Here is a 26,787-nt window from a genome sequence, read left to right as displayed (position 1 = left end):
GCAGTTTTGTAAATGCTTGTGTGCACAGTATTTTTAATATGAAGTTTTGTGAATTATGAATAAAAGTAGCCACTCTGTACTTTCTGAGTTTGAAATGGAGATTCTTAAGCAACGGATTTATGCCAATCTGTGTCTGACACTAAATGAAGCAGTCGACCTACAAATGAATAAATTAATTAACAAACAAACAAACAAATAATCATTGAGGCTTCTCCCCTGGTTTCCACATTATAGTCTGTATTATTATTTGGTGACAACTGGCATGAAACTCAGACTAAATCAACTGTCCTGATTCTGGTCCTCAATGCTGAAAAAACAGCCTGAACACACATTCTTACATCCAGCATGACTCTCATTGGCTCTAGAGCAGAGTAAGGGCATGCTGTTTATGATCTTTATTTATCCACCAGAAATTCTGGGGGATCATTTCCACCCCTTTCAAGTGGTATGCTATATATGAGCACACTGGAGAGCCTGGGTCTGACAGTCAGACAGGATTTTCTGATGTGTTTCAAAGAGGTAGGCAGGTAACTACTACTGACCATATGTAAGTGGGCACCATGAGTAACAAAATCACAGAATGTTAGGAGCTGGAAGGGACCTCAAGAGACCACCTAGTCCAACCCCCCTGCCAGAGCAGGATCACCTATACCAGACCACACAGGAATTCATCCTGGCGGGTCTTGAATATCTCCCAAGAGGGAGACTCCACAACCCTCCTGGGCAGCCTGTTCCAGTGTTCTGTCACCCTCACAGTGAAAAAATTATTCCTCATATTTCCATGGAACTTCTTATGCCTCAATTTCTACCCATTGCCCATTTGTCCTGTCATTGGGCAACATTGAAAAGAGCCTGACTCCATCTCTTGGCACACACACTTTACATCTTTATAAACATTAATGAGATCACCCCTTAGACTCCTTCTGTCCAACCTGAAGAGTCCCAGCTCCCTCAGTCTTGCCTTATAAGGAAGATGTTCTACTCCCTTAATCACTGCACTGGACTCTTTCAAGCAGTTCCCTGTCCTTCTGGAACTGAGGGGCCCAGAACTGGGCCTCCATTCTTTCCAGAGATGGAGGTGAGGCTGACCAATCTATAGTTACCTGGGTCTTCCTTCTTACCCTTTTTGAAGATGGGAGTGACATTTGCCTTTCCTCCAGTTGCCAGGCACCTCCCCTGTCCACCATAATTTACCAAAGATGATGAAGAGTGGTCTGGCAATGACCTCTGCCGGCTCCCTCAGCACCTGCAGGTGCATGCCATGGATTTATGGATGTCCAGGTTGCTTAACTGTTCCTTAGCCCACAACACTATCAGTGATGCTAGCCTGCCTCTTAATCCACACCCACAAACTCTCAACTTGTCCCTCATCCACCCCTGAGCAGAACTCAGTACATTGTAGTTACTCCCTCACATGAAGAACACCTCCACCACCTTGCTTTGTTGACCTGTCTTTCCTAAAAGGGACACAGCCATCCATGACCACATTCCAGTCGTGAGCTGTCCCACCATGTCCCTGTAATTGCCACCAGACCATAACCCCTTGACTGCACACAGATTTCTAACTCCTCCTGTTTATTGCCCATGCTACATGCATTGGTGTATAGGCATTTCAGGGAGCGAGCTGAGCACGCTGATTCTACCCTGGCGTGGCAGAAGACTCTGTGAGACTTTGACCATGCTGCTGTGTCCCCAGCATACTGCAGGGCAATGGGCTGAAGGCCCTTACTAGCCCACATCCCTCCAACCCTGGTGTATTGTCCCACAGCTTGTCACATGAAGGCCTGATGATATCATTATGCCCCCTCACCTTTGCATCTACTTGATCACCCCCAGGTTCTACAGTGAGTCCTAGCTCACTGATAGGCCTTGCATCTTTGCCAGCACATCACCCATTGTGCCCTAGCTCCCCTGAGACAGCAGTGGAGCTGGCACACCATCACACAAACATCTCAGGCTTGTTTCCAGTGAGCCTATTTTTTCCCCTTTCTCCCTTTGAATCTAGTTTAAAGCTCAATTAATGAGCCCAGCCAACTCTTGTGATAAAAACCTTCTACCCTTTGAGAGAGATGCACCCCATCTGCCACTAGCAGACCTGGCATCATGTGAGATGACCCACGGTCAAAAACCCCAGTGTCCAGCTGGTGGCACCAGGCTTGAAGCCAATAATTGATTTGATAGGTCTTCCTCAATGAAAAACTAATTGACCTAGAAATCACAAAAAAAAAAAAGACATTCTATTCCAATGAACTTATTTCCTTCTCTAAGATTTTGTGAAGTCATGCAAAAAATTAAACTGCAGGGTTCAGGGCAAGGCCTAAACTCTCAGTTGTTATTTGGACTTCTGGGTATGGGAAAATTACAAGGTCTATCCCCATCCCTGGGTAAGATTCAGTAAAGATCCAGCTGGCTCTGGTCCCAGAGAAACAAGTATATTTCACACCAGAAGGATGATGGAAAGGTGCAGGATGTTTTTGTTACTTCAAGCAAAAGTGATGCTAACAATGCTCAGATTTTAACAGTGTTGTCAGATGCATGCAGTTACAAGTGCAAGCTGCTCAAAGGATCTTGCTCAGATTTCTCAAACACATCAGCTTGTGCAGCTTGCACTCCAGACTCATTAAGATTATTTGTAAAGGATTTGCCTAAGCTGTGTTTTGTGGATTTACACATAGCCATGCCTCCAGATTTGCTTCCTGTTAGAATAGAATAGAATTAGAACAGACCAGACCAGACTAGACTAGACTAGACTAGACTAGAATAGAATTAGCCAGTTTGGAAGAGACCTTTGAGATCATCGAGTGCAACCTGTCATCCAATACTATCTAATCAACTAAACCATGGCACCAAGCACCCCATCAAGTCTCTTCTTAAACACCTCCAGTGATGGTGACTCCACCACCTCCCTGGGCAGCACATTCCAATGGCCAATCGCTCATTCTGTGAAGAACTTCTTCCTAACAACCAGCCTAAACCTCCCCTGAGGCAGCTTGAGACTGTGTCCTCTTGTTCTGATGCTGGTTGCCTGGGAGAAGAGATCAACCCCCACCTATCTACAACCTCCCTTCAGGTATTCCTAGGCAGCAATAAGGTCTCCCCTGAGGCTCCTCCTCTCCAGGCTAAGCAACCCCAGCTCCCTCAGCCTCTCCTCACAGGGCTTGTGCTCCAAACCCCTCACTTTGTGCATATCACAAATGCAACAGTCACATATTTGAAAAATAGCAGGAAAAGAACTAATATTTAGGATGTATTAGAATCTGTGTACAACATTGCACTTTATAGCCCAGCTACATAAATAATCAGGATGTGCTACAGGACTCCCACCGTTTCAGGCTTTTAATAAATTAAACTGTAAATGTATGAGCAATGTAACAGCAAAAGTAAATTGTCCTAGATGAACCTTAGCCTCCTGCTCTAATAAAGCATGATTCTAGGTAATTATTCAGTATAGGAGCATGAGCTATAGCCTGCTCAAGATCCACTTTATAAACATTCATTTAGTAACAAATATGGTGCCACTTATGAACACATACACAACTATGGGGCAAATAATGGAAGGTGGAAACAGCATGATGCTTACAGGAGCTAAGCAACTGAAATAAAAATAGGTACTAGGAGACTTAATAGACATTTTCTGAGCAAGACTGACTAGTTTATAGAGGCATGCTGAAACATATTGCCACAGAACATTAAGGAGGCAAAACCATAAGTAATTTTTATGAGGTAATACTGTGAAAGACAAAGTTCACTGAAGCCTATCAGACATAAAAATGTAAATGAAATCAACAGACCACAAAAAGACTAGTGTCCAGAAGTTACAGAGAAAAAAGAAATGGGGGAGGGGTGGAAATAATCAGCAGAAGGCAGCTACTGGGCACTGTAAAGGACCAAGTACTTGTATGCTCTTACATGCATGTATAAGTGAGATAACATAAATTACAGTCAGGATGTGTGCATGCATGTATCTGGTATTTATGCAATCGTGGTACCTGCCCCAAAGGGAAAGAAGTAAAAAGCCAAACCCAACAACTAAAAGTATTTCCAAATACATTTGAATATTTTTCTGTGTCCTCACTCTGTGATTTCTACAATTAATTTATCAGAAGGGCATTTGCAGGCATCCTAATTTGGACAGACACCAACATAATGAATTGCAAGTTTAGAATTTAATTTGATTATTACTTGGGTGAGTGACATTCCCTAAAAGCCTCAGCACTGTAAGGAAGCTGTTTATTAATCAGTGGATGGCAGTGAAGTTGCACAGTGTAAGGCAGGCCAGAATTTAGGCCATAAATTTTAGCATAGACTGAAAAATACAACACTTCTGCATTCAACCCTCCTCAGCTTTTCCCTGGAAATTCTGCTGAACAGTGACTGAAGCCAATTGTATTTTTTTTCACTCATATACTTCCCTCCTCCTTTCTTCATCTAACTATACATCAAGTGAAATAGTTTTCTTCTCCTCTCTCAAGAGCTCAGCTCTAATGACAGATATGAAATGTATTTGAAGCCATGTAGCAGAATACCCAAGAGATTCTCTTGAATTTACCTGATATGAACACTATATGATAGCAAAGCAATCAAGATGGCTGTTTGCTCCAGCTTTACTCTTGAGCCATCCTCATAAAAGTGAAGGAGTAAATGATGATATAAAATGAAAAAAGGCTAATGCCTCTCCATCAGTCTCCCAATGTTCTCCAATATGTATCCTCATGCCTAAGCTGCCATATTCAATCATCAGTCCTGTAATGAATGCCATCAAAACAGGGTTCTCAATACTTCAAATTGTGTTGGCATGCCAAGCACTTCACTTGCCACATAAAAATACATTTGCCCTTTTTTTTGGATGATAAAGACACCAGTAAAAAAGGATGATGAAGACACCAATATACAGACTCAAGAACAAGTCACAAGGACAATGAATATTTTTTTACTCACCCTAGCCCCAGCAGCTGGCAAACACTATCTGAAATCTGTTCATTCCAACCATCTGCACATGCCAGGTGCCATGTCATCCCAATCCTGGCCTGTACCAGCCCTTCAGTGCTTAAAGAACCATTAACCAATCTCACTGTAGAACAAAATTGACAGAAAGATGTTAGATAGGTGGCAAACCACCCTCCCCACCACCACAAAGCAGACAAAATGTAATATAAACAAAACAGATTTATTATTGCCAGCAAAGAACAACAACAAAATTGAGATACATCACAGCAGTAATAAACACAGCATCTACAGGATGCTGTATTCCCACAGGAAGGAAATCTTATTATCTCCTTCTACATTTCTGCCACAGGAGAGTTTCATAACCTGTAATCTGTAAATGTCTCATGAATAGACAATAAACTACATTTCCCATCAACTCTAACCAGTGGTTTTTCTTAGCCACCATTACATAATTTTTCCAGATGCTGTATAAAGCTTTGGCCACATGATGCTCAGTAACACCGATTGGAGATAAGGTTAAACCCAAACCTAACAGAAGAAGTGGGTTTTCCAGTTCAAATTGCTATGACAATTTTCACTGTTTTCTTTGTCTCTTTAGTTAAAACACACACACAAATAAAGAAAGCTCCTTGAAAATCTAACTCTCTATGTAAACTTCCTGGAGAAAAAATCAGCAACACCTTAAGCATTTGGTGAAAAATATGCTGCTGACATAGTGACTAAGCAAGTTGGATCACAAGGTTGAAGGTCAGCAGAACCCCATGTATATCTCAGGAGCTACAATTATGGCAATAATGAATTAAGGAAAAAATACACAATGCTTATGAAATTTATTAGTTGCCAAACATACTTTTTAAGATCTTATTTGTTTCCCTTTTCCCCAAAGAAACTACTTCCACCACAGAGTAAAAGCTTAGTTACTATAGTAAGAACAAACAAAACCAACCAAACTTGATTTTTAGGAGTGTCTCTGACAGGCAGAGTGCATGAAGGAAAGAAGTGATGTACAGTGATTTATCACTGTTATAAGAAACTTCTGAGCAGTCTTGGAAAACCTCAAAATTGTTTGCACTACCTGACTTCTCCAAAATGCTTTTGACATGTCTTTTCCTTTACTTGAACTATAATTTCCTTATCTATTTTTTTCATCATCAGGTCCATGTTCTTCTCAAAGCATACTTTGGATAAGGAATCAGAGAGTCATTGAGCTCTCTGCTCAATTCAAACTTCATATATTTTAGAATTCCACAAAGAGGTGTTCTATGCTTTTTCTTTAGGGTCTCTGGGAAATTTCAGAAGTGGGATTATTTGAAAATGAGAGTTTGTCTCTCTCAAATTCCCACTTTTGACAAGAAATTGAAATTGGTTTCAGGAAAAGACTTTTGGACACTGAAAAGACTCAATGTGTGGATACCTAATTGAATTTCCTTCTTATTTTAAAGCTTAGATTGATTCAGCCACTGTTTGGATTAAATGGGGTTTTGGAAACAATTCTCCCAGTCCTCTAATGTGAGGTAATTTGTTATGAAGTAGTAGCCAATCTATGGCAAAATAAATCTCTGAGAAAAGGTAAATCGTATTAATGTAGGTGATGGTTATCTTGTTCAGCTCTTCTTTAGCAAGAACTGGAAAAACACATTAAAGTCTTTTCTCAAGAAAAAAGCTGGAATGAATTTTATTCTCTGCATTTTAAAGGAAGAATATATTAATTAAAAAAGGCAATTACAGTAATGTGAAAAATGAACCTCTGCCTTTGAGTATGTATATATATAATAGTACTTATATATGTCATGTATATGAATATATATATAATGAATATATACATATATATATGCATGTAAAAGACACTGAAATCAATGAGAACTGCCAGCACACATCCAAGGACTTATCTGATTCCTAGCAGTTCTGTTTAAATCATGGGAAGATGATGTTGTACTGAGCTTAAAAACCCACTTTTAACTCTTCCAGTAGTTCTCCATAACAGACTGTCAGAACAACACATTGCCAGAAACAGCAATCTAATTTCTATGCTAGGCCCAACATGGTTTTAACATCGGTTATGCATTTTCAAGAATGTTTAGAGAATGCTGTTTCCATGTTATGTGAAATAAACCCACACACTGAACACCTGCAGTTTGGAAATAACCATTTTACCAGAAGAATAAGCAACAGCAGCTCTTGGTCTCCTTGTTGTAGGAACATGCACATAATACTGTAAGCAATGGATGCTTTACCTTATGGTGTTGCCTCCATATAATGGAAGCCAGCCAGCCAAAAAGTGCTAGAATTTGGGAATATAAAATGGATACAGAAGGAAAGCATGTGCAGAGTTTTCACTTAGTTAAATGGCTATTACCAGCAGCCACAGTTTTAAGGACAGAGGAATGTTGTACCTTTTCCAGAGATCTTCTCCAGTTTACATACATTACTAAAGAGCAGAATTTGTTGTTTGGGTTTGTTATTGGTTGTTTTTTTTGCTTTGTTTTTTTCTGTGCTGACAAACTCAGCAAGACACTGCTGTGTAAATCATCAGGGCCTTCATGCAGCTTGCAGTACTTTGTGCTAGCTGAAGTTTTGTGGCAGTTTTCCTAAGTGATTCCTACCAAATATGCATGCAATACTTCTCTGTGTATGAAGGAAACCTTACTGCACTTTGCTTCGTCAGAGCCATCTTCACACTGAGGTATGTGGTCACAGAGGTTATGCAGTGGTATACAATCCCCACTACCACATTGATGCTCATCAATTGCACAAGCTCCTAGAAGAAAGCAGAAAAGTAAATCTGTAATTATAAGGAAGGTTATATTCACTGGAGATCATACAGTTCACCTGAAAAAAATAAAGGTGAAAGTACACAGTACCTTTAATTTCATCTCCTCTCCCTCTCCTCTCCCTCTCCTCTCCCTCTCCTCTCCCTCTCCTCTCCCTCTCCTCTCCCTCTCCTCTCCCTCTCCTCTCCTCTCCTCTCCTCTCCTCTCCTCTCCTCACTATTTTTTTCCCCCCAAAATAAAGATTATTCATGTAAAGAGAAGGAAATTAAGAAATAAATCTGTGGTATTATATCTTATAGTTTCTGCTGTTGTTAGCATTGTTTAGTTACAAGTATGCCTCTGTTACATGTAATAAACTTTGGACGAACAAGGAAAGTCAAAGGCTGGTCAAATCCTGCCTAAAGTGACTAATGATTTCCAGTTTCAGATATTCAGCACTTTCACAACATTTTAGACTTTAAAGTATGCAAGGTCAAAGATACAAGTAAAGAATTACTGAAAGCCAAGAGCCTCCTTTCGAAATCTTCCTGGGAGTGAAAGTGGAAGAGACAAAAGTGGAAAAAAAATGAAAAAATCAGGAAAGCATTCCCAAGAGCTATTTCAGTATCAGCTATGTAACAAAAGCAAGTAGAGAGTAAATATATAGTTCTTTCTATGGCCAAAATATATTTTTAATGGAATCCTTTTATGTATTTACAGGAAATCTACTTAAATTCTATTGAAACTTTCCTTTTATTTTTTTTTTTAAAATATCTTACTGACACAAGCATCTGCCATTATCTTAAGGCAAGAAAACAGTTTTCCTTCTGACTTTTTCATGCAAGATGATAAGATGATTCCTTCATTAGGGTTCTACAGATTGGCCACAACGACCCCATGCAGCGCTACAGGCTGAGGTCAGAGTGGCAGGAGAGCAGCCAGGCAGAAAGGGACCTGGGGGTACTGGTTGATGGTAGGCTGAACATGAGCCAGCAGTGTGCCCAGGTGGCCAAGAAGGCCAATGGCATCCTGGTCTGTATCAGGAACAGTGTGGCCAGCAGGAGCAGGGAAGTCATTCTGCCCCTGTACTCAGCACTGGTTACGCCACACCTTGAGTCCTCTGTCCAGTTCTGGGCCCCTCAGTTTAGGAAAGATGCTGAGTTGCTGCAATGTGTCCAGAGAAGGGCAATAAAGCTGGGGAGGGGTTTGGAGCACAGCCCTATGAGGAGAGGCTGAGGGAGCCAGGTTGCTTAGCCTGGAGAAGAGGAGGCTCAGGGGAGACCTTATTGCTGTCTACAACTACCTGAAGGAAGGTTGTAGCTAGGTGGGATTTTGTCTCTTTTCTGAGGCAACCAGCACCAGAACAAGAGGACACAGTCTCAAGCTGTGCCAGGGGAGGTTTAGGCTGGAGGTTAGGAAGAAGTTCTTCACAGAAAGAGTTATTGACTATTGGAATGGGCTGCCCAGGGAGGTGGTGGAGTCACCATCACTGGAGGTGTTTAGGAAGAGACTGGATGGGGTGCTTGGTACTGTGGTTTAGTTGATTAGATGGTGCTGGGTGATAGGTTGGACTCAGTCATCTCAAAGGTCTCTTCCAACCTGGTTAATTCTGTTCTACTCTATTGTCTTTCATTGTTAGCAATATCTCACAGTGTCAAGACAGTATGATCTGTTATACAATATGGAAGCAAAAGGATAAGACTTATAAAAGGCCAGAACCAGATTTTTACACAGATTTTTCACAGAACTTAGCTCTCAGCTTGACGGGTTTTTTATTCTATTACATACTGCCATAAAATATTTCTTTTAAAATTATCCTTCCTTTTCAAAACCTCAACATTTAATGGAAAAATAAAATGCAAAGATTTTTTTTTTTCTTGTAAAATTAATTTATTTACTGACAATCCTTTTATCCTTGGACCTGCATGCTAATCATATTAGTCTCTTTCTTTTGGCTGCAAAGATCATGAATAAGCATAATTATTTTGCAAATGGAACCACTTTAATACATTTAACCAGAAATGGCAGTGGCCACTTTGAGAACTCTGCCTTGCTTTTTATTTCACAGCAAAATGTGGGCAAAGCTGGCTCAGCAACGATGCTGAACAAGCCAAAAAAAAACCACCACAGCTTCACTGGACTGAAAAAAATATGATGGAGTAGGCAGAACAAGAAGCAGCAAAACAGTTATATGTCCCTATAAACCTCTCAACTTTACACAATGGGACTAACCAGATTTTACAGTAGTAAATCAATGGTTAACATTTTGGTTTTAAGATTAAGAAAATTATTATTCTTGCTTTTAATCCATAAAAATCCTGCAGCTAAACTGGGAGGCACTTGTCTTTTAGCATCTTTAAAATAAGAAAAAGGGCAGAGATTCTTGCAGGCTTTCTGTTTGTGCAAACTAATACACGTCACATCTCTGAATAGACACTGCTTTTTAGTTGTCATTTATCCTGCTCTCAGACTTTCACAGCAATATTATAAATCCTTTAATTAATTCTGTCAGGATGTGGCCTAGAGTTAGTGTGAATATTTGCCCTGGTAAGCATAGTGCTGTTCCTTCTCCTTTAGAAATTGTCTCAGTTTTGTGTGTTTTGGAGAGCTGATCGCTGAATTACTTCTGTGAGCAACAAATCTCATTGTAGTCATTGACAAAACCCAGAATCGTTCCAAAGGTGACTGGCTGGGACCAGAACCACTGCTGCCCAAACATTTAAAAGACTAATTCTTCCTAGATTCTTCATGCACTAAGGACAAAGTTTTTGAAGATGTAAGGACTGTACTGCAAGCACTAACTAGATTTATTGTATCTATTTCTCTTACAGTGCATGTGATTAATAATAAATATTTTACAAATGCATGCAAATGTGCATTAATGACACCCTCAAATAACTCATGAAGTCATATTTTCTGAGGCTTTGGTAAGCAATAGTTTGCTTTTACCCTCCTAGTATCTGAATAGTTTTTGGTCAAAACACTGAGTCAGTTTTCCACATAGTTTCACATAGAGTTGCAGGTGATACAGATACTGGTCCAATTAAAGTACAGATGAGTAATTACTAGGCATGCTAGAAAACATTAAAGTACAGATGAGTAATCACTAGGCATTTTCTCTTATATTTTTCATAATTTTGTTGATCAAGGGCTGAGAGCTCCCTTCCACTCTCCATGTGGGCCAGCGGTATAACCTCTTAAAACCAAAGGATTTATATGCTTACCTAGACGGTAGCCTGTAGTGAAGTTTGCAAGAAATCCCTTCTTTGTTACAGACTTGTCTGTAAAGAGGATTACTGTCATCTGATCTGTTGTAGAGAAAACATCTGGCAAGGGGTCTTGTCCTGTATAGACAGCTGCTCTCCAGGAGAACATGAACACATTTAAGCTACATTTTTCTTAGGTATTTGCAATTGTTTTAGTTTCAAAAGCAAGTACTGCTACCACAATGAATACTTATTCCCCTAAATTTGACTGATATCAGACTGCAATGATCAAAACTCAACTCCAAATTTCTACTATCAGTATAGATGATTAAGGTTCAATTAAGAGATTATACTTCTGTTTCTGCACATAATGAGCAGTCCTATTTATCGACAAGTTACAGAATCACAGAATTAACTACTTTGTAAAAGACCTTGAAGATCATCAAGTCCAAAAAAGTCATTAAAGTAATTTGAATTACATGGAAAGTTGAGTGTATGCAAATACTTGTGAAATTTGATGTCACATACAGGATGCTTTCTCCAGATTTCCCCCAAATTTCTGAGACTCAAAAATCATAGAATCATAGAATCAATAAGGTTGGAAGAGACCTCAAAGATCATCAAGTCCAACCTGTCACCCAACATCTCATGGCTACTAAACCATGGCATTAAGTGCCATGTCCAATCCCCTCTTGAACACCTCCAGGGATGGTGACTCCACCACCTCCCTGGGCAAAATGTGAAGAGATGTAGAATGAAATCAGAATGGATTTCCTTTGCATTATGTCTATCAGTCTACTCCAATTGTCTGACCACATTCATTTTAGTACCCAATTCTGTTACTTGCCCAAAAGTAAAGAATTTGGTCCTCTGCCATCTCTGACTTCAACCACATCAAATGTACTTTCCAGATCAAAAACCTGAAAATGAAGCTGAATGTTTTTTCCCTTTTCAGCATTTAGGTACCACACACCTAAAAAGTAACACACAAAAATAACTTTTTCAGTTGTTGCATTTACTGTGTTACTTTCATGTTGAAAGGTTTTGGGAACCCAAATAAATAAATAAATGACACACTATTAAGAGTAACCCAAGAGACCTAAAGTCTAAATCTCATCTTTAAAAGCAACTAATGCTGTCAAGATCCAAAGTTCAATTGACTGCCATTCCTTAAAATAAGTTTGAAAACTGAACAGAGGCTTTGAAGACATACACAGAGGCAGATTTTACCATTGATGACAACTGTGAGTTTCCCTAAAGTAGCAAAACTCACTCTTTTTTAACAGTGAAAATGTGGCAAATGGCCTTGTCACTTATTTGATGGTATGATAATTTCTATAATCAGTGATGGAAGCCTGTCTTTCAAGTTCGACGTCTTTTTGAGAAGTATTTGCTTCTGTTTAGCTTATGTTTTATCATATTTACTCTGTGTAAGTGTGGACACTATGTAAATCTTATAAAGAAAGTCAAATGAATCTGTTCACAGAATGAAAATTATTTTCTCACTAACAGAAATCTCATTTGGGAACTTGAGAAATTAATAAGTGGAAATGAGAGCCAGAGCTCAAGCGGCACAGAAACACACATGCCCAAAATCTCAGCTCTTGTGATTACCATCCCAACACAGTTCTCCAGTTAAAGGTAAAGTCATAAAAAATGAACATTTAATTAAGAAACAATGAAAAAATTCTCTTCCTTGCTCCATCCATCAACAGCACATAGTGAACCACATTGTAGCAGTTTCACTTCTGCTGTCTGTAGCTTAATCTAAGTCAAGTCACAGGAGCAAAATAATTATGTTTATTTCACTAGGATGTTAAGAAATGTGGAATGAAGATCCCTGGCACAATGAATGCACATATTCTTTGCCTCTAGAAAAGGTCAATTCTTTAACAGAAGAGGTAGTGCTTTTGACCTGGCAAATACACTGAGGTGCAATGGTAAAATGGGAATTTTCAGCACCTCGTCTGCTGCATAGACATACAAATATTTGACATAATAAGTATTAAGAAATTGGCCTCTGAACCCACTCAAAGGGATTATGCTTGTCTTCACTTTTTAACCAACTGGCACATTCTTCTTTAGCTTCTCCTAAATTCCATATAGACTTCAGTTAAAAGATCCCACTTAGATCATTTTTGATGGCTAGCATCTTACTTGGGACGGCAGATTTAGTATCTTTGCTTTTATACAGCTAAATTTTTCCTGAAGACTTGAAGAAGAATGACTTACAAGAAGCTTGATTAGGGTAGTTATTTGGGAAGTTTTCAGAGCTGAATGTACTGTTTGTCTCCCAGAGTTCAACTGGCCCTCCACAGTCAGCTGAAAAAAAAAAAACCATTAAAAACATAGTTAATCCATTGTTTGACTTTTGCAATCTATTGTAACACAGATCATTTGGAAAAACTAATCTTAGGAAGAGGATATTCAAGATAACATCATCACTGTAAGGGTTCAGTTATGGTGCTGTTAACATAGAGATTGAACAATGAGTTGTGAGTAAGGGCAGAGCTTTGAGGAAATAAGGAATGTAAGAAAGTCATTGTCCCTATTAGTTACAGTGTCTAAATCAGACACACACAATCAGGATCATAGTGCTAACTACAACTATAGTTCATATAAAGGGTTCATATATATAGTTCATGAAGTGCTAGTGCCCAAGTGCACAACCATGTGCTGGTGCCATGAGATGACTTCACCCTGTAGTTATGAGAATTCTGTCCTTCATTTGGTAATCAGTGGTCTGCAAGCCATTCACATGACAGAAAATATGAAGAAAAGAATATGATACAGAAACTGTATAATTTATTAGTACATTAAATTAAAGCTAGAAAATGCCAAATGAGGAGAGGAAACCCCCTCTATCTCTTATAGAACCTATTTATGCACTTAGCTTGCCTTGCTCATTATCTGATTGATCTTGCAGCATTAGCAGAGAAACTCAAGAATAAAGCCCATTTTGTTATCTAGCAAATAAAATTCATAGCAACCCCTCCTCATCTTCTACTGTTATTTAGATTTCATCATCACCCTGGAAACTTTTACAGTTAAACTTTGTAAATAGACTGGATGAGGCACTTGGTGCCATGGTTTAGTTGATAAGATGGTGTTGGGTGATAGGTTGGACTTGATGATCTTGAAGGTCTTTTCCAACCTGGTTAATTCTGGCCTATTCTAGTCTATTCTAGTAAAAGTAGGCATATGCTTTTTCCTTGAAACAACTGCTCCAAAAAGAAAAGTCTTTACCATAAACATGTATAATGCACTTATACATAGAACTGAATGAAATATATTTAAAAGCAAGTATTGGAGATGTGCATATACACACATAAAGACATAGCTAATTGTACTCTATATATTCAACATTCTAGTTTAATATATATATGACACTTTACATCTGAAATACAACAGCTTCATTTCCCAAAACTTTACTTCATATTGAGAAATATTATATATTTTTATTTCAGCTGTACCATCAGAATGAGCTGTGTTGGTTTTCCACTTCTGCTGTTCACAAAAACTTTATTCAAAAGTAAAGAGTACTCCTCTGCCTGCTTTAGGAAATGAATTAAGACAGAAGAAATCTACCTTCTTTTTAACATTGTTGTTGGTTTATTTTTTAAATTGATTTTTTCCTTTGTTTTTTTTTACTTTCAGACTTCAGCTAAACTTTAGTACTCTTCCTAACTCCATGTTGTTTCAGAATAGTTTCAGTGTGTTCACTGTGTTTCAGTACTGTAGACTGAGAGCCGCTTGGTTGAGGACTTCATAATCTACAAGTCCTACTGAGTTTGCTGTTTGAATCCCACTGAGACAAAGCTCTACTGCATACAAAGAAGCTTTGAACCTTCTTACAACATTCATTTTATAGAACTTTGTATTTCACCAAATCACTCCTGTCAATAAAAGTTTAACCTTCTAAAAGGAGAAGGAACTGTCAACGATCACACGCTGACTAACAAATGTGTAATGTTTCAGCCCTATGGCTCACAGTGAGGACTATTTTCTGTAAATACCATTAACAACAAATTGAAATTACACTCTTTTTCCCTTTTTCTTTCTTTTTTTTTTTTTTTTTTTTTTTTTTAATGGAACATTGCTGCACATACAAAGAGACATGCAACTACTGTTAATTTGCATGAAGAAATGCATGGCTCTTTACTAGTATCATCTGGTGATATGAGCAGAGCAAACCCAACTTTCTTGGTAGCAGAACAGGGGCAACTTAGAATGAATTCTAATCTGATGTTGACTACATGTAAGACATATTGGTAGAGATCTTCTCTCTCTTGCATGGAAAAATGATAGAAGTAAGTCATTTTACTTATGTCTTGAAAAAAATGGTTTCAAATTTTCCAGTTGCAGTTATTCACATAGCTGTCACTCACTGGAGAGAGCTACGTGAAGCAGCAATCAGCACCAATAATCTTTGTCCTTTCATGGAGCATAATAGACTATTTCCCCAACACTGTAGAAAAATATATATGATCTACTCATAAAAATATTCCCCTGTGATTTAGCCCAAACTTTAATTTATATTGACATATACATCCTAAGTGTGGAATTTACACTGCAAAAGACAGGTTATAAATGAAAATGAAGATGAAAGCAGTCTTTGTTTCAGATGAAAGCATAAGCTGACAGTCTTGTGTAGAAGACAAAAGCAAACCTGGCTTCTCTATCCCACTATCAATTTGTTTTTCTTTGACTTTTCAGTGAGCTTTTGTGGCACTGTGAATAATGCCAGTGCCTGTTACTGAAGCTCGAAGTCTAGCGAAAGAAATTGGCTCAGCTCAAATTCTTTCATCTCTTGTTTGTAGACATGACATTTTGTAGAGAAGCCATTAATGTTAGTAAGCTTGCACCACATCCATCAAAGTAATTTCGTACTTCTTTGAAGATGACTGATAACATTCACTATTTGTTGTCAGGTTACAGGCAGTGTCTATGTACCATGCCTCAACAAATTTATGCAAACAAGTTAACTTTGCCCAAGCAATACCTGGGACTATGCTTTTGTATAATTTTCAAGGACAGTATGGGTCCTCTCTAATGTGTTTGATCAGGAGTTATAAGCTATTGTTAGATAAATGTTCTAATCACCCAGAGCAATGGTTCCAGGACAAGATGTAAGCAGGTGAAGAAGTTTATTACATTATACAGTAAAGTTATATATTCTATCAGAAGGCACATGTGTCACATCTTAATAGGTCATTTTCTACTGGCATGCATGTAATTAAGGCATACAATAGGTCAAAATAACAAAACAATCTTTTAACACATCCAACCAAATTCTGCCCAGTTTCTCTCCTGTTACAAGGTGTTTACATGCCCCTCAGAGTCAAAGACAAAACAGAGCTTTCTCTAATTCAAGCAAAGGCAAATCTTCCCTATAACCTTCCAAAGCTATCTGAAAATAACCTCTTCCCACAATGAGCCACATGACCACTTCCTTTTTTTTGAGTATTAAAACTTTATCATATTTTGGGTAGAGATTGCTGGTTTGAAGGACATTTCTTTGGTGTTTTGACAGCAGCACTCATCTCCTTTCAACCACAGGGTCATTCTACCGCTAATCATTAGACTGATGCTACCATGTGAAGGTGTGTTTACCCACAGCACCTGAAAGGTGGGTTGAGGTGGAAGATATCAACACCCCTCCACAGTATTACTTTAATGAATACTGCAATCAAATGACAAATGCATTTTGGTATAACAGAAATTACTTGTGCTATTGAAATTGAGTTTTACTGGCATCTGTTGAACTTTACCTTCTTGTTTCTCAGGATGAGGTTCCATACCTGAATTTTGCTCTGGTATTTAGAAGGTTTTGTTTGCTTACCTGTCCTGATGCAATAGATTTAAAGGTGACAGATTTGATAGAATGATGATATCAGCAAACAGAACTTCAACATGAATACAATGCAACAAGATATTTTTTCTGTTATTTTAATTTCAGACCACGTTTATTTACTCTGTGCTGTCAAAAAAGCAACAAGCTGGTCTATGTGAGTGACAATAAATCCAAGAGGAGGCAGTCCTGGAACATATTCACTGTTTATTTTAAAGATTTCAAGGCAGTTTTTAATAGGTCTTCTGCAGAAATCTTTTCTTCAAAAAGCAGTTCATGCCTCTTTCACAATGAACTAGCACTAACAAAGTGGCTATTTAGCCATGGCAACACCCCCTCAGATACCTCTCAGATGGAACCCAAGCTTACAACCCTGAATTTTAGGCATTCAGACTTTGATTTCTTCAAGGATCTGCTGGCCAAAGTATCAAGGGACAAAGCCCTAGAGGGAAGAGGGGCCCAGGACAGCTGGTCAGTATTCAAGGATCACCTTCTCCGTGCCCAGGAATAAAGTATACCCACAAAGAGGAAAGAAGGACAGAATACTGGGAGACCTGCCTAGATGAGCAAGGATATCCCGGACACACTGTCACACAAAAAGAAACTGTACAAGGAGTGGAAGAAAGGACAGCTGGAATAGGGGATACAAGGAAGCTGTCCAAGCAGCAAGAGACATGGCTAGAAATGCTAAAGCTCAGTTAGGATTAAATCTAGCCAGGGAGATCAAAGGAAATAATAACAAATTCTATAGGTATATTAATGGTAAAAAGAAGAATAGAGAAGCTGTGGGCCCCCTCAGAAAGGAAATAGGTGAACTGGTGACAAGTGACATGGAGAAGGCTGGGGTTCTCAATGACTTCATTACCTCAGTCTTCACTGGTAAGGACTCCAGCCGCACTCCCAGAATAACACAAGATAATGGCAGGGACTGGAAGAAGGAACTGCCCATGGTGAGTGAAGATCAGGTTCATGACCATCTGAAGACGGTTGGAACTAGATGATCCTTGAGTCCCCTTCCAACCCTAACAATTCCATGATTCTATGATTCTCTTTTTTTCTTCTTTCCCCTTCAGTGGCTTCTTGGAAACTTTACTAATGAAAACTGTTAGAGAAAAATTCTGAGTTCTTTAATTATCCCCCATTCTTCAGGTATTGGGGCATACTACACTGATTGTTTAACCTGTCAACCTAACAGTTCTTTCGCTATTAAGGAGTCATGGGCAGGGAACCTGATCCCTCATGAGTTATCCTGAAGATAATTTTGCAGCGATGAAGAGAGATTTTTTGTAACATTGGAAGATGAAATTCTTAATCAGTTTTACACAAATACAGTAACAGGGAATGGAAATCAATGTATTTTAGTGTTTACTTACTAGGAACTGAAGGTTCAGGAGTGACAGTTGGAACTGGAGTTGGTTCTACATAATCACTTTCATCACACTTTCCCTTCGTCAGGCCAATGTCATCCAAGGCAATATCGCTGGGACCACGCCTTTTGAATGCATCAAAAATAACCTTGAGTTCATGAGAAAAAAAAAAAAAGTTAAAAATAATTTTATAATGTAAGAAAACATTTTTCAGTTTCCTGTACCAAACCACTCTGTCTTCTTTCTTGGTTGCTCTTATTTCCATTGTAGTTTACACGGGATGAGACAAGATTCCTGGTAAAAGAAACCAGCACTACATAAAACATCCTAAGGAATGCAGGAACTTCATGATGAGCATGATTTAAAACTCTTCAATAACTTCAGTTTTCATATACAAATTAATGTAATTTTTGAAGCACAAATTCTGTATCACACATCACTTCAAACCTCTTCTGATCTAATGGTGTATCTCCATGAAAAAATGGAATTAATCTTGCTTGTTTGTTACATTGCTTTACTATCCACATATTGTAGGTAATACTGCTACTAAGGACTTTGTGATGGGAAATGCAGCTAGTTCTAGCACTCTTCCTGAGATTGTAAAGCACACATTGCTGGAAATCTGATGCAGCCAGGTCACAGATGCATTTACTTCTTCAGATGTTAAATGCATCTTTATGGCAGTGCTTTTGCATCAATCAAAACTACTATAGCAGAACACGCCACCTCAAATAGCTATAAAAAGAAATTGTTTTCAGTAGAGAGTTGCCGATGAAACTGCCTAGCATAAGTCTCCTCCTTTTGTTTACAGATAAGTCAGGTTGGTTATTAACCCTGTGGCACCAAATACATTTCTGTCTGGAAAATACTTTCAGTGAATTATTCTGTAATTAATAAATGAAAACACTACTTCAGAATCTGAAGTTATTTAACTGAATTCTTCCCATGGCTAAGTGCTTCATATCACACTCACTGTCAAGATTTTTCAACTCCACATCAGATTGTGATAGGCTTTTAACACCCTCATTTTGTGCAAAGCTCTCTCAGAGAGTTGGGGCTATTCAGTCTGGAGAACAGAAGGCTCCAAGGAGACCTTATTGTGGCTTTTCAGTATCTTAAGGGGTGCTACAAGAAATCTGGTGAGGGATTTTTTAGGGTGTCAGGTGACTAGGGGACTAGGGGAAATGGAACAAAAACTAGAAATGGGTAGATTCAGATTGGATGTTCAGAAGAAATTCTTCACCATGAGGGTGGTGAGATACTGGAACAGATTTCCCAGGGAGGTGGTGGAAGCCCCATCCCTGGAGGTTTTTAAGGCCAGGCTGGATGTGGCTCTGAGCAACCTGATCTAGTGTGAGGTGTCCAGGCCCATGGCAGGGGGGCTGGAACTAGATGATCCTTGAGGTCCCTTCCAACCCTAACAATTCTATGATTCTGTGATAACTTTTGTTGTCTAAAGACAGTATTAAGGTTTTCTATTTTCTACAGTAATAATACTTTAAATTCCAGAGTAGGGAAGAGAAGAGGATGACAATTCAAGTGGGAAATCTAGTCTTCTGCATGCCAACATCTATCTGATGAAATACATTAGTAAATAGTCTTAGGAGCGGTGGAGTTCATTTGGCAGAAACCTCTGATACGAGTTTGGCTAAGGTGAATTTTGAAAAGAACAAACCTTAAAAGCAGATGTTTCATTTAATGTTACTTGTCCATAATTCCAATAGTTTCCATAGTTCCCTTCTTTCTGGAAAACGATCTTTTCCAAACCGTGTTCATTACTTATGCTAACTCTTAAAAGGTAAATGTTGGGACTGTACATGAAATACCTAGAGGGGGAAGAACAATTTTTTTTTCTCATTAGTATAACAAAGCAAAATATAATGAAAAAAAAAAAGCAAAAGGTTTTTATTGGATAAATGTTTTTATGGAATTAGGACTAATTTGCAGGGAACATGAACATCAAATGTATTGTATGTTTATATTGCACTGCAAAGTTTCATTTGGTGTTTTGTTATGTTTTCTGCAGAAGCCTAGCTAAGCTTCATGAAAAAACCAAATCAATATTTCAGGGATTCTTCCTATGATTTCTGTATGGAAATGAATATTGGATGCAGGGTGAAAAAGAAACTGCATTAGAGCAAACCACAAGCATCAAATCTTTAAAGGAGTCAGGGTTTCAGGCCTGGAATTGAAACTGATTGTGAAAAGTCAAAGAGAAGCAAGCTTGTATTGCTGAAATATTTACTTGGATTAGTATTATATATGAAAGAAAGCTATTTGATTTTATTCTTAAACAAAATATATGTATAGGAGTTATGTAAGTATACCAAAAGCTTAAACAAGACAAGTCTGAAGAGACCAAAGGCAGACTCAGAATTCGGACTCTCTCTTCTGTGAATCCAAGTCCTATGGGTGTTGAAATATAATATCCTGCAAGATAATGTGCATGTTTTAGTTGGTATAGAATCAGCTTTGTTGTGGTTTGTTTGGTTTGTTGATGTTAAAAATAATATCAATAATATCAAATGCAGATAGTTTTACATGACTTGGAAGATTCCTGACCCAATAAATGTGAATGATTATCCCAAGTTATATTCATCAATGAATGACATATTAAAGTGAGCTTTTAAGCTTGTCTGGCACTCTCCAGAACTAGACATGAAATGAAACCAGTCCTTTTAAAGTCAGTGGGAGAGCTGCTTTTTATTTAGTGAAGGCAGTGAGAGTGATTGGCCATTGGAATGGGCTGCCCAGGGAGGTGGTGGAGTCACCATCACTGGAGCCGTTTAAGAAGAGACTGGATGAGGCACTTGGTGCCATGGTTTAGTTGATTAGATAGTCTTGGATGACAGGCTGGACTCAATGATCTTGAAGGTCTTTTCCAACCTGGTTAATTCTATTCCAATTCTGTTTAATTTATTAAAAAGTCTTCCTATTTCACACTGTTTGTGATTTTGCAGAAGAATTTCTAAGTTACTTCCTTGCTGCTGAGAATTTGTACTTCTCTCTGCCATGTGGAAAAATAATGTGAGACCTGGCTACAGAAACATTGTGATTTGGCACAAGAAAACCAAAATTAGTCAGAGTTAAAAGTCCTAAAGTAAAACTCTTGCTCTACTAAAATAATGGCTCTAATCCTGGATTTTATTTTCTGTCTACCTAATACTTATATATGTGCAGATATAAATATGATTATATAACTGTATTATGTGCAATTTTAATGTTATTTATACTTCTAGGTTAGATAGCTTTTTCATGCAAGAGCCTGAAATCTCAATCAGGCCTTTTATTGAGTTGACTTAGAAAGCATGCCTTAAAGAATTCATGGTGTCTAGTTTTAAGAAAATGAGCTTAGCATTCTTTTTCAGAAAGGGTCTTCATATAGGCAAAGTAACAGCTCTCTGTCTTTGTTTCGTCAGCTCTCAGAGTGTTCAGAATCGACTGTTGAGTCTTTTGCTTTTCAAGCCCTATGAGGAGAGGCTGAGGGAGCTGGGATTGCTTAGCCTGGAGAAAAGGAGGCTCAGGGCAGATGTCATTGCTGTCTACAACTACCTGAAGGGAGGTTGTAGCCAGGTGGGGATTGGTCTCTTCTCCCAGGCTACCAACAACAGAACAAGAGCTCAAGCTGCACCAGGGGAAGTTTAGGCTGGATGTTACAAAGAAGTTCTTCACAGAAAGAGCGACTGGCCATTGGAATGTGCTGCCCAGGGAGGTGGTGGAGTCACCATCACTGCAGGTGTTTAGGAAGAGACTGGATGGGGTGCTTGGTGCCATGGTTTAGTTGATTAGATAGTGTTGGATGATAGGTGGACTCAATGATCTCAAAGGTTTCTTCCAACCTGGTTAATTCTATTCTATTCTATTCTATTCTATTCTATTCTATTCTATTCTATTCTATTCTATTCTATTCTATTCTATTCTATTCTATTCTATTCTATTCTATTCCAGCAAAACAAAAACAGTGTGTCTCACCCAATGTATACAATAGCTAGATATTAAAGATGCAGCTCACATTTTTACTTCAAACGCAGGCTGTATAAATTTGAATATTCAATACCAACGTTACATATAACAATATTACACATGTCAGCTTAGATCTAGCACAATGAAGCAGAGAGCACTGGAAATAAATTAGAGAGCTAGAAATAATTTTCAAATGTGCTGTTAAACATATTTTACATCCTTTAATCTGATTTGTATTCCAGGAGTCAAGTGGGAAGATAAAACAGTTTTCTGAAGATTGTTTAGAAGCTGTGCATTTACTCAGATAGAAATGAATAATTTATATCCAATAATATGCTGAATAATATTTTTTTCTTTTCCTAGGAGCAATTTCTTCCAGAATAATTTGCAATTTTTCCTGTTATCTGTCACTCATTAAGTCTTGTATAGAATACATAGAACCACTGCAAAATACAAATTATGCTAATTAGTTTTAACTAGACTGACGAATCGGCGGAGGGGAAGATTGTTTGGCTTTCCTGCAGAAGCAGAAAACCACTTTTGGAGTATGATTCTGGGATAAACATTCAGATGCACATTCAAAAGCTGATTTTTTTTTGGTATTGTCTCGTCAATTAAAGCACACATTTGATGTGATTACTCCTCTAAATAAGCTGTTTTGGCACAGCAGCTGCTGGAGTGTTTCTGTGCTTTGTGCGCACTAGCGTGCCTGGTGCACAGGACAAAGCAAAATTATTCTGTGGCAACCAGAATGCTGACAGTAGACAGGGCTGAAACAGAAGTGATTTCTCTAAAATGTAACTGTACTATACTTGTTTATTACCTTAAGGTAAACATGCAATTATTTGACCTATAATTACTTAATAGAAGTTCATTTCTTAGAGAAAGCACTTTGTCATGCTGATAGTACTGAAACTTTTCAATACTTTTAATACTTTCAATACTTTAATCACTTTATATATCCCTTTATTTCTTGTTTTATTGTATTTCCAGAGGATGGCAATCAGTAGCATCAAATATTTTGTCTGGTAGGCCTGACTCACTTTTTAAGACAGAATAAAATTACATCCCAATTATGCCACTGCTGTACCATTGAAGGTCTCTTCCAACCTGGTTTATTCTATGTATTCTATGTATTCTATATTGTACAGTGGTATAATACAAGCTAAATTGACCTTTGCCTTTAATCTGCAAGCAGCTTGTGTTTGCCCTTACCTGATATATTACCAAATGTATGATCGAATTCAGGACCACTCATAAAGGGAAAGGTAGGACCCTGAACTCTCTCCCATTCTGAATCATCATCTAAATCTTGTATCCAGTAACAAAAGCCATCTTCAAATGTGCAATTGACTTTCTCATAATCTGTGAATAAGAACCTCTAGTAAGTAAAAATGACAGAGACATAAGAATGAGTGACAAACAGTGTAAATATTTGAGAACTGGAGCCTGTGTTGACTCAATTCCCTCTATGCAATACAAAATAATTAATCAAATAGATATGTTCTTTATATTTGTTAACAAAACACTATTGCTGTAGGTAGCTCCATATGCTCTTGCACTCATGCATTAACCTGCTTTTTTGGTTCTTTAACAGTCATGTGGTGGCAGAACGAGAGAGGACTCCTTGCAAAGATAACTCTAAGGGTTAACCATGTTCTTGTCCTTCTTTGCCAAGGCCTGGTTTGCTCCAGCTGAAAGGGCTTACTAGTAGAACTGAATGTTCAGAAGGTTAAGTGTTGTGCTCCATGCACCACAGATTTCCCTTTCCTTAACCTTCTCCTTTGTACCTTCTTTGCTCAAATTTTTTTACTGCAATATCCTCATCACCTTTCTTCCCATGAAATTTTGCTTAGTGTCTGTGCTTAGTGCCTTGAAGTGCAGGTTAGCCCCTAGCAAAGGCTTCCACATGACAAGAGTTTTCTAGTACTCTGGATACTGCCTGTAGCAGTTCCAGTTACAATCCCAGTAAACATCATGCTCAAAATTAAGCAGCTGAAGAAGCTTTCCCCCCAGCTACTAAAGAACACCAATGCATGAATCATATTGCTGCATTTTGTGGTCACTTTTGATTTACTGTATTTGGACTTTTCCCTGTGCCTATTTGTTGAAACAAGCATTTTCCTGAATATTAATTTTACCATTTAGGGCCACTATTTGTGGAAGTGTCCAGAAACTCTGGACATCAGGTACTGTCAGGTGATCACAGAATAATGCTTAGTGTCACTGATTCAGCAGTGTTCATTAGTGAACAAATTGGCTGAAAGGAATTTGATGAAGACATAGCCAGAGGTTTACTCTTATTTAACCAGACTAAGTTTGTAAGACATCACCCTGCTGCTAGACACAGACCTGTATACCTGTGGAGAGTGTTCTTGAAAACAATGATTGAATCTTTAAGATACTGTGAAATTTCTTAAAGTGGATACAGTTAGTAGACTGGGGTTATAAAATACTGATTCTCTTTTGGTCTGCATTTTGTCAAACTGAAAATATAGTTCCACCAAACACACACACAAACACCCCAACACTTACCATGTAGTTCATTTGCATTAAATGTAGTGTACGTTGCATTAAAGCCATTGTAATTTTCAGAATAATCTGATGTAAACTGTGCTGTAGCCTCATGAGAGAAAATGTAAATTGTCTGAGAATTAGTCCCTGACAGAGAAGCTGAGAAGAAATAAAGAATAATATAGTCAGAGTTAATACAACCCCAAGCCCACGTGCATTAAAATCCCCAGTGCTGTCATAAATATACAGTGGATTAGCTTTTTGAATCTTAAAGAATGCTTTCCCTCTTGTACTGTGATCCTGCAAACAATATCTTAAAAACCCTAAAGACATTTATCAGTTTGGCTGCCATATCCCATTCTGCATATTCCATCTCTCATATACATCAATATGGATAGTAGCTAGTGGAGAAATGTAGACAAATTCAGCAGTATAATCTCTATGCCTGTTATGCTGTAAGTGTTGTCAAAATTAACGGATATGCATTCTGAAACTCCAGAATCATAGCACTAATTATGTAGTTTTGTTATATATATATTTACTCTCACAGTTCAACAATTAGCACACACACTTACAGATACTCAAAGAGCAAGGAAAAATGTGAACTACATGGGAAATTAATTTTCTGATATATGAATGAAGGCATTTAGTACAGGAGAAATCACAAAGGTCCAAGAAGTGACTGGGCAGGGTGCTAGATAATCCCATCCAGGCTCCCTTTTCTGTGAAAGGTTGGACCAGAAGATGTTTCAAGTGCCCTTCCAACCTGGGCAATTCTGTGATTCTATGGTACACTGTATCTCAATGTCGACATCAAATTCTAAATTAATTTAAATTCATTCATTTAAGCATCATATGTGTGAAATCAAAGGATTGATACAAACTATCACACAGTAACGTGGCTGTTTCTCCATCTAAAGCTGATACAATGCAGGGCAATAATGGTTAGACTAGTACCTATATTCAGGACAAAGAAAATTCTGAATTTCTCAATGTTCTGTGAGAGTTTTTGCCTTCACTTTTCATCTTCTGAAGTCCTAGCCCAGTTTTACAGAGATAGAGAAACTTCTTTTTCTGAGGAGGAGTTATTTATTAGTAATATTTTATCTATCTATCTATCTATCTATCTATCTATCTATCTATCTATCTATCTATCTGAAATAGTGCCACATTATTAAGGAAAGAAAAGGAGCATCCCCTTTCACACATATATGTTCATTATTTTTCTTCCTCCTTCTCAATTTCTTGTACTTACTAAAGTGGAGAGTCTTAATTTGGCAATGTCTTGTAGTCCTTTCCTCTACATTTGCTGCCTCTCAAACAACAAAGCTTTAGGCAGTCCACTGAAGGACAGTCTTCAACATTGTCTTTATGTCATCCTAGGTCATGCCCATAGCAGTCTTTAAACCCATGCAAGTTAATGATTGCTGCAGAGAATGTTACAGAAGCAATCTCTTACATCTAAATTGAAATTCCAAAGCAAGGGACAAATTCAAAGCAATACTGAAAAAGGAAATAATTTCTCCATTTCCTAAATGCTATGTCTTTCACTATTTCTCATTCCTATTCTCTCCTTGTTTCCAAAAATAAGGATAATTAATAATATATTTTCGTGACTTTTATATATATATATTTATCTTCAGTTATAGATATTTCACTTCTGATGGAATTTAGCTGGACAGACTTAGTCTTGTGACTCCCAGTTTTTCCAGAATAGCATATAGAAACAGATATAAGGTATCATCAGTATTTCAAGGTATGAGGAAAGCAATGCCATGCTTGTAATGAATTTCAAAGAGTATCATAGCACATTGCCCAATAGTTTTTGTATAGAATAGAATAGAATAGAATAGAATAGAACAGAATAGAACAGAACAGAACAGAATAGAATAGAATAGAATAGAATAAAATAGAATAGAGTAGACCAGGTTGGAAGAGACCTTCAAGATCATCGCGTCCAACCCATCAACCAATCCAACACCACCTAAACAACTCAACCATGGCACCAAGCACCCCATCAAGTCTCCTCCTGAACACCTCCAATGATGGTGACTCTACCACCTCCCCGGGCAGCACATAATGGGCAATCACTCTCTCTGCATAGAATTTCTTCCTAACATCCAGCCTAAACCTCCCCTGGTGCAGCCTGAGACTGTGTCCTCTTGTTCTGGTGCTGGCTGCCTGGGAGA

At 38.1% G+C, this 26,787-nt stretch overlaps 1 protein-coding gene across 1 annotated transcript in view; it reads right to left on the bottom strand.

Annotated features, from left to right (window-relative positions):
* The window catches only part of TMPRSS15 (transmembrane serine protease 15), a 60,066-nt gene that overhangs the window by 12,510 nt on the left and 20,769 nt on the right, over window positions 1-26,787 (bottom strand). The window contains exons 11-20 of the mRNA XM_054165885.1: window positions 24,620-24,757; window positions 23,300-23,449; window positions 20,449-20,551; window positions 19,797-19,947; window positions 18,128-18,269; window positions 13,136-13,225; window positions 11,751-11,876; window positions 10,922-11,053; window positions 7,595-7,705; window positions 4,939-5,071 (exon numbers count right to left, since the gene is read on the bottom strand). Coding sequence (XP_054021860.1) covers window positions 4,939-5,071; window positions 7,595-7,705; window positions 10,922-11,053; window positions 11,751-11,876; window positions 13,136-13,225; window positions 18,128-18,269; window positions 19,797-19,947; window positions 20,449-20,551; window positions 23,300-23,449; window positions 24,620-24,757 — 1,276 coding nt within the window. The remainder of the gene's footprint in view (window positions 1-4,938; window positions 5,072-7,594; window positions 7,706-10,921; window positions 11,054-11,750; window positions 11,877-13,135; window positions 13,226-18,127; window positions 18,270-19,796; window positions 19,948-20,448; window positions 20,552-23,299; window positions 23,450-24,619; window positions 24,758-26,787) is intronic.

This window comes from Dryobates pubescens, chromosome 12 (assembly GCF_014839835.1).
Source record: "Dryobates pubescens isolate bDryPub1 chromosome 12, bDryPub1.pri, whole genome shotgun sequence".
Taxonomy (NCBI): Eukaryota; Metazoa; Chordata; class Aves; order Piciformes; family Picidae; genus Dryobates; species Dryobates pubescens.
The sequence above is the reverse complement of the archived record's forward strand: the minus strand, read 5'-3'. Positions and strand labels throughout refer to the sequence as shown.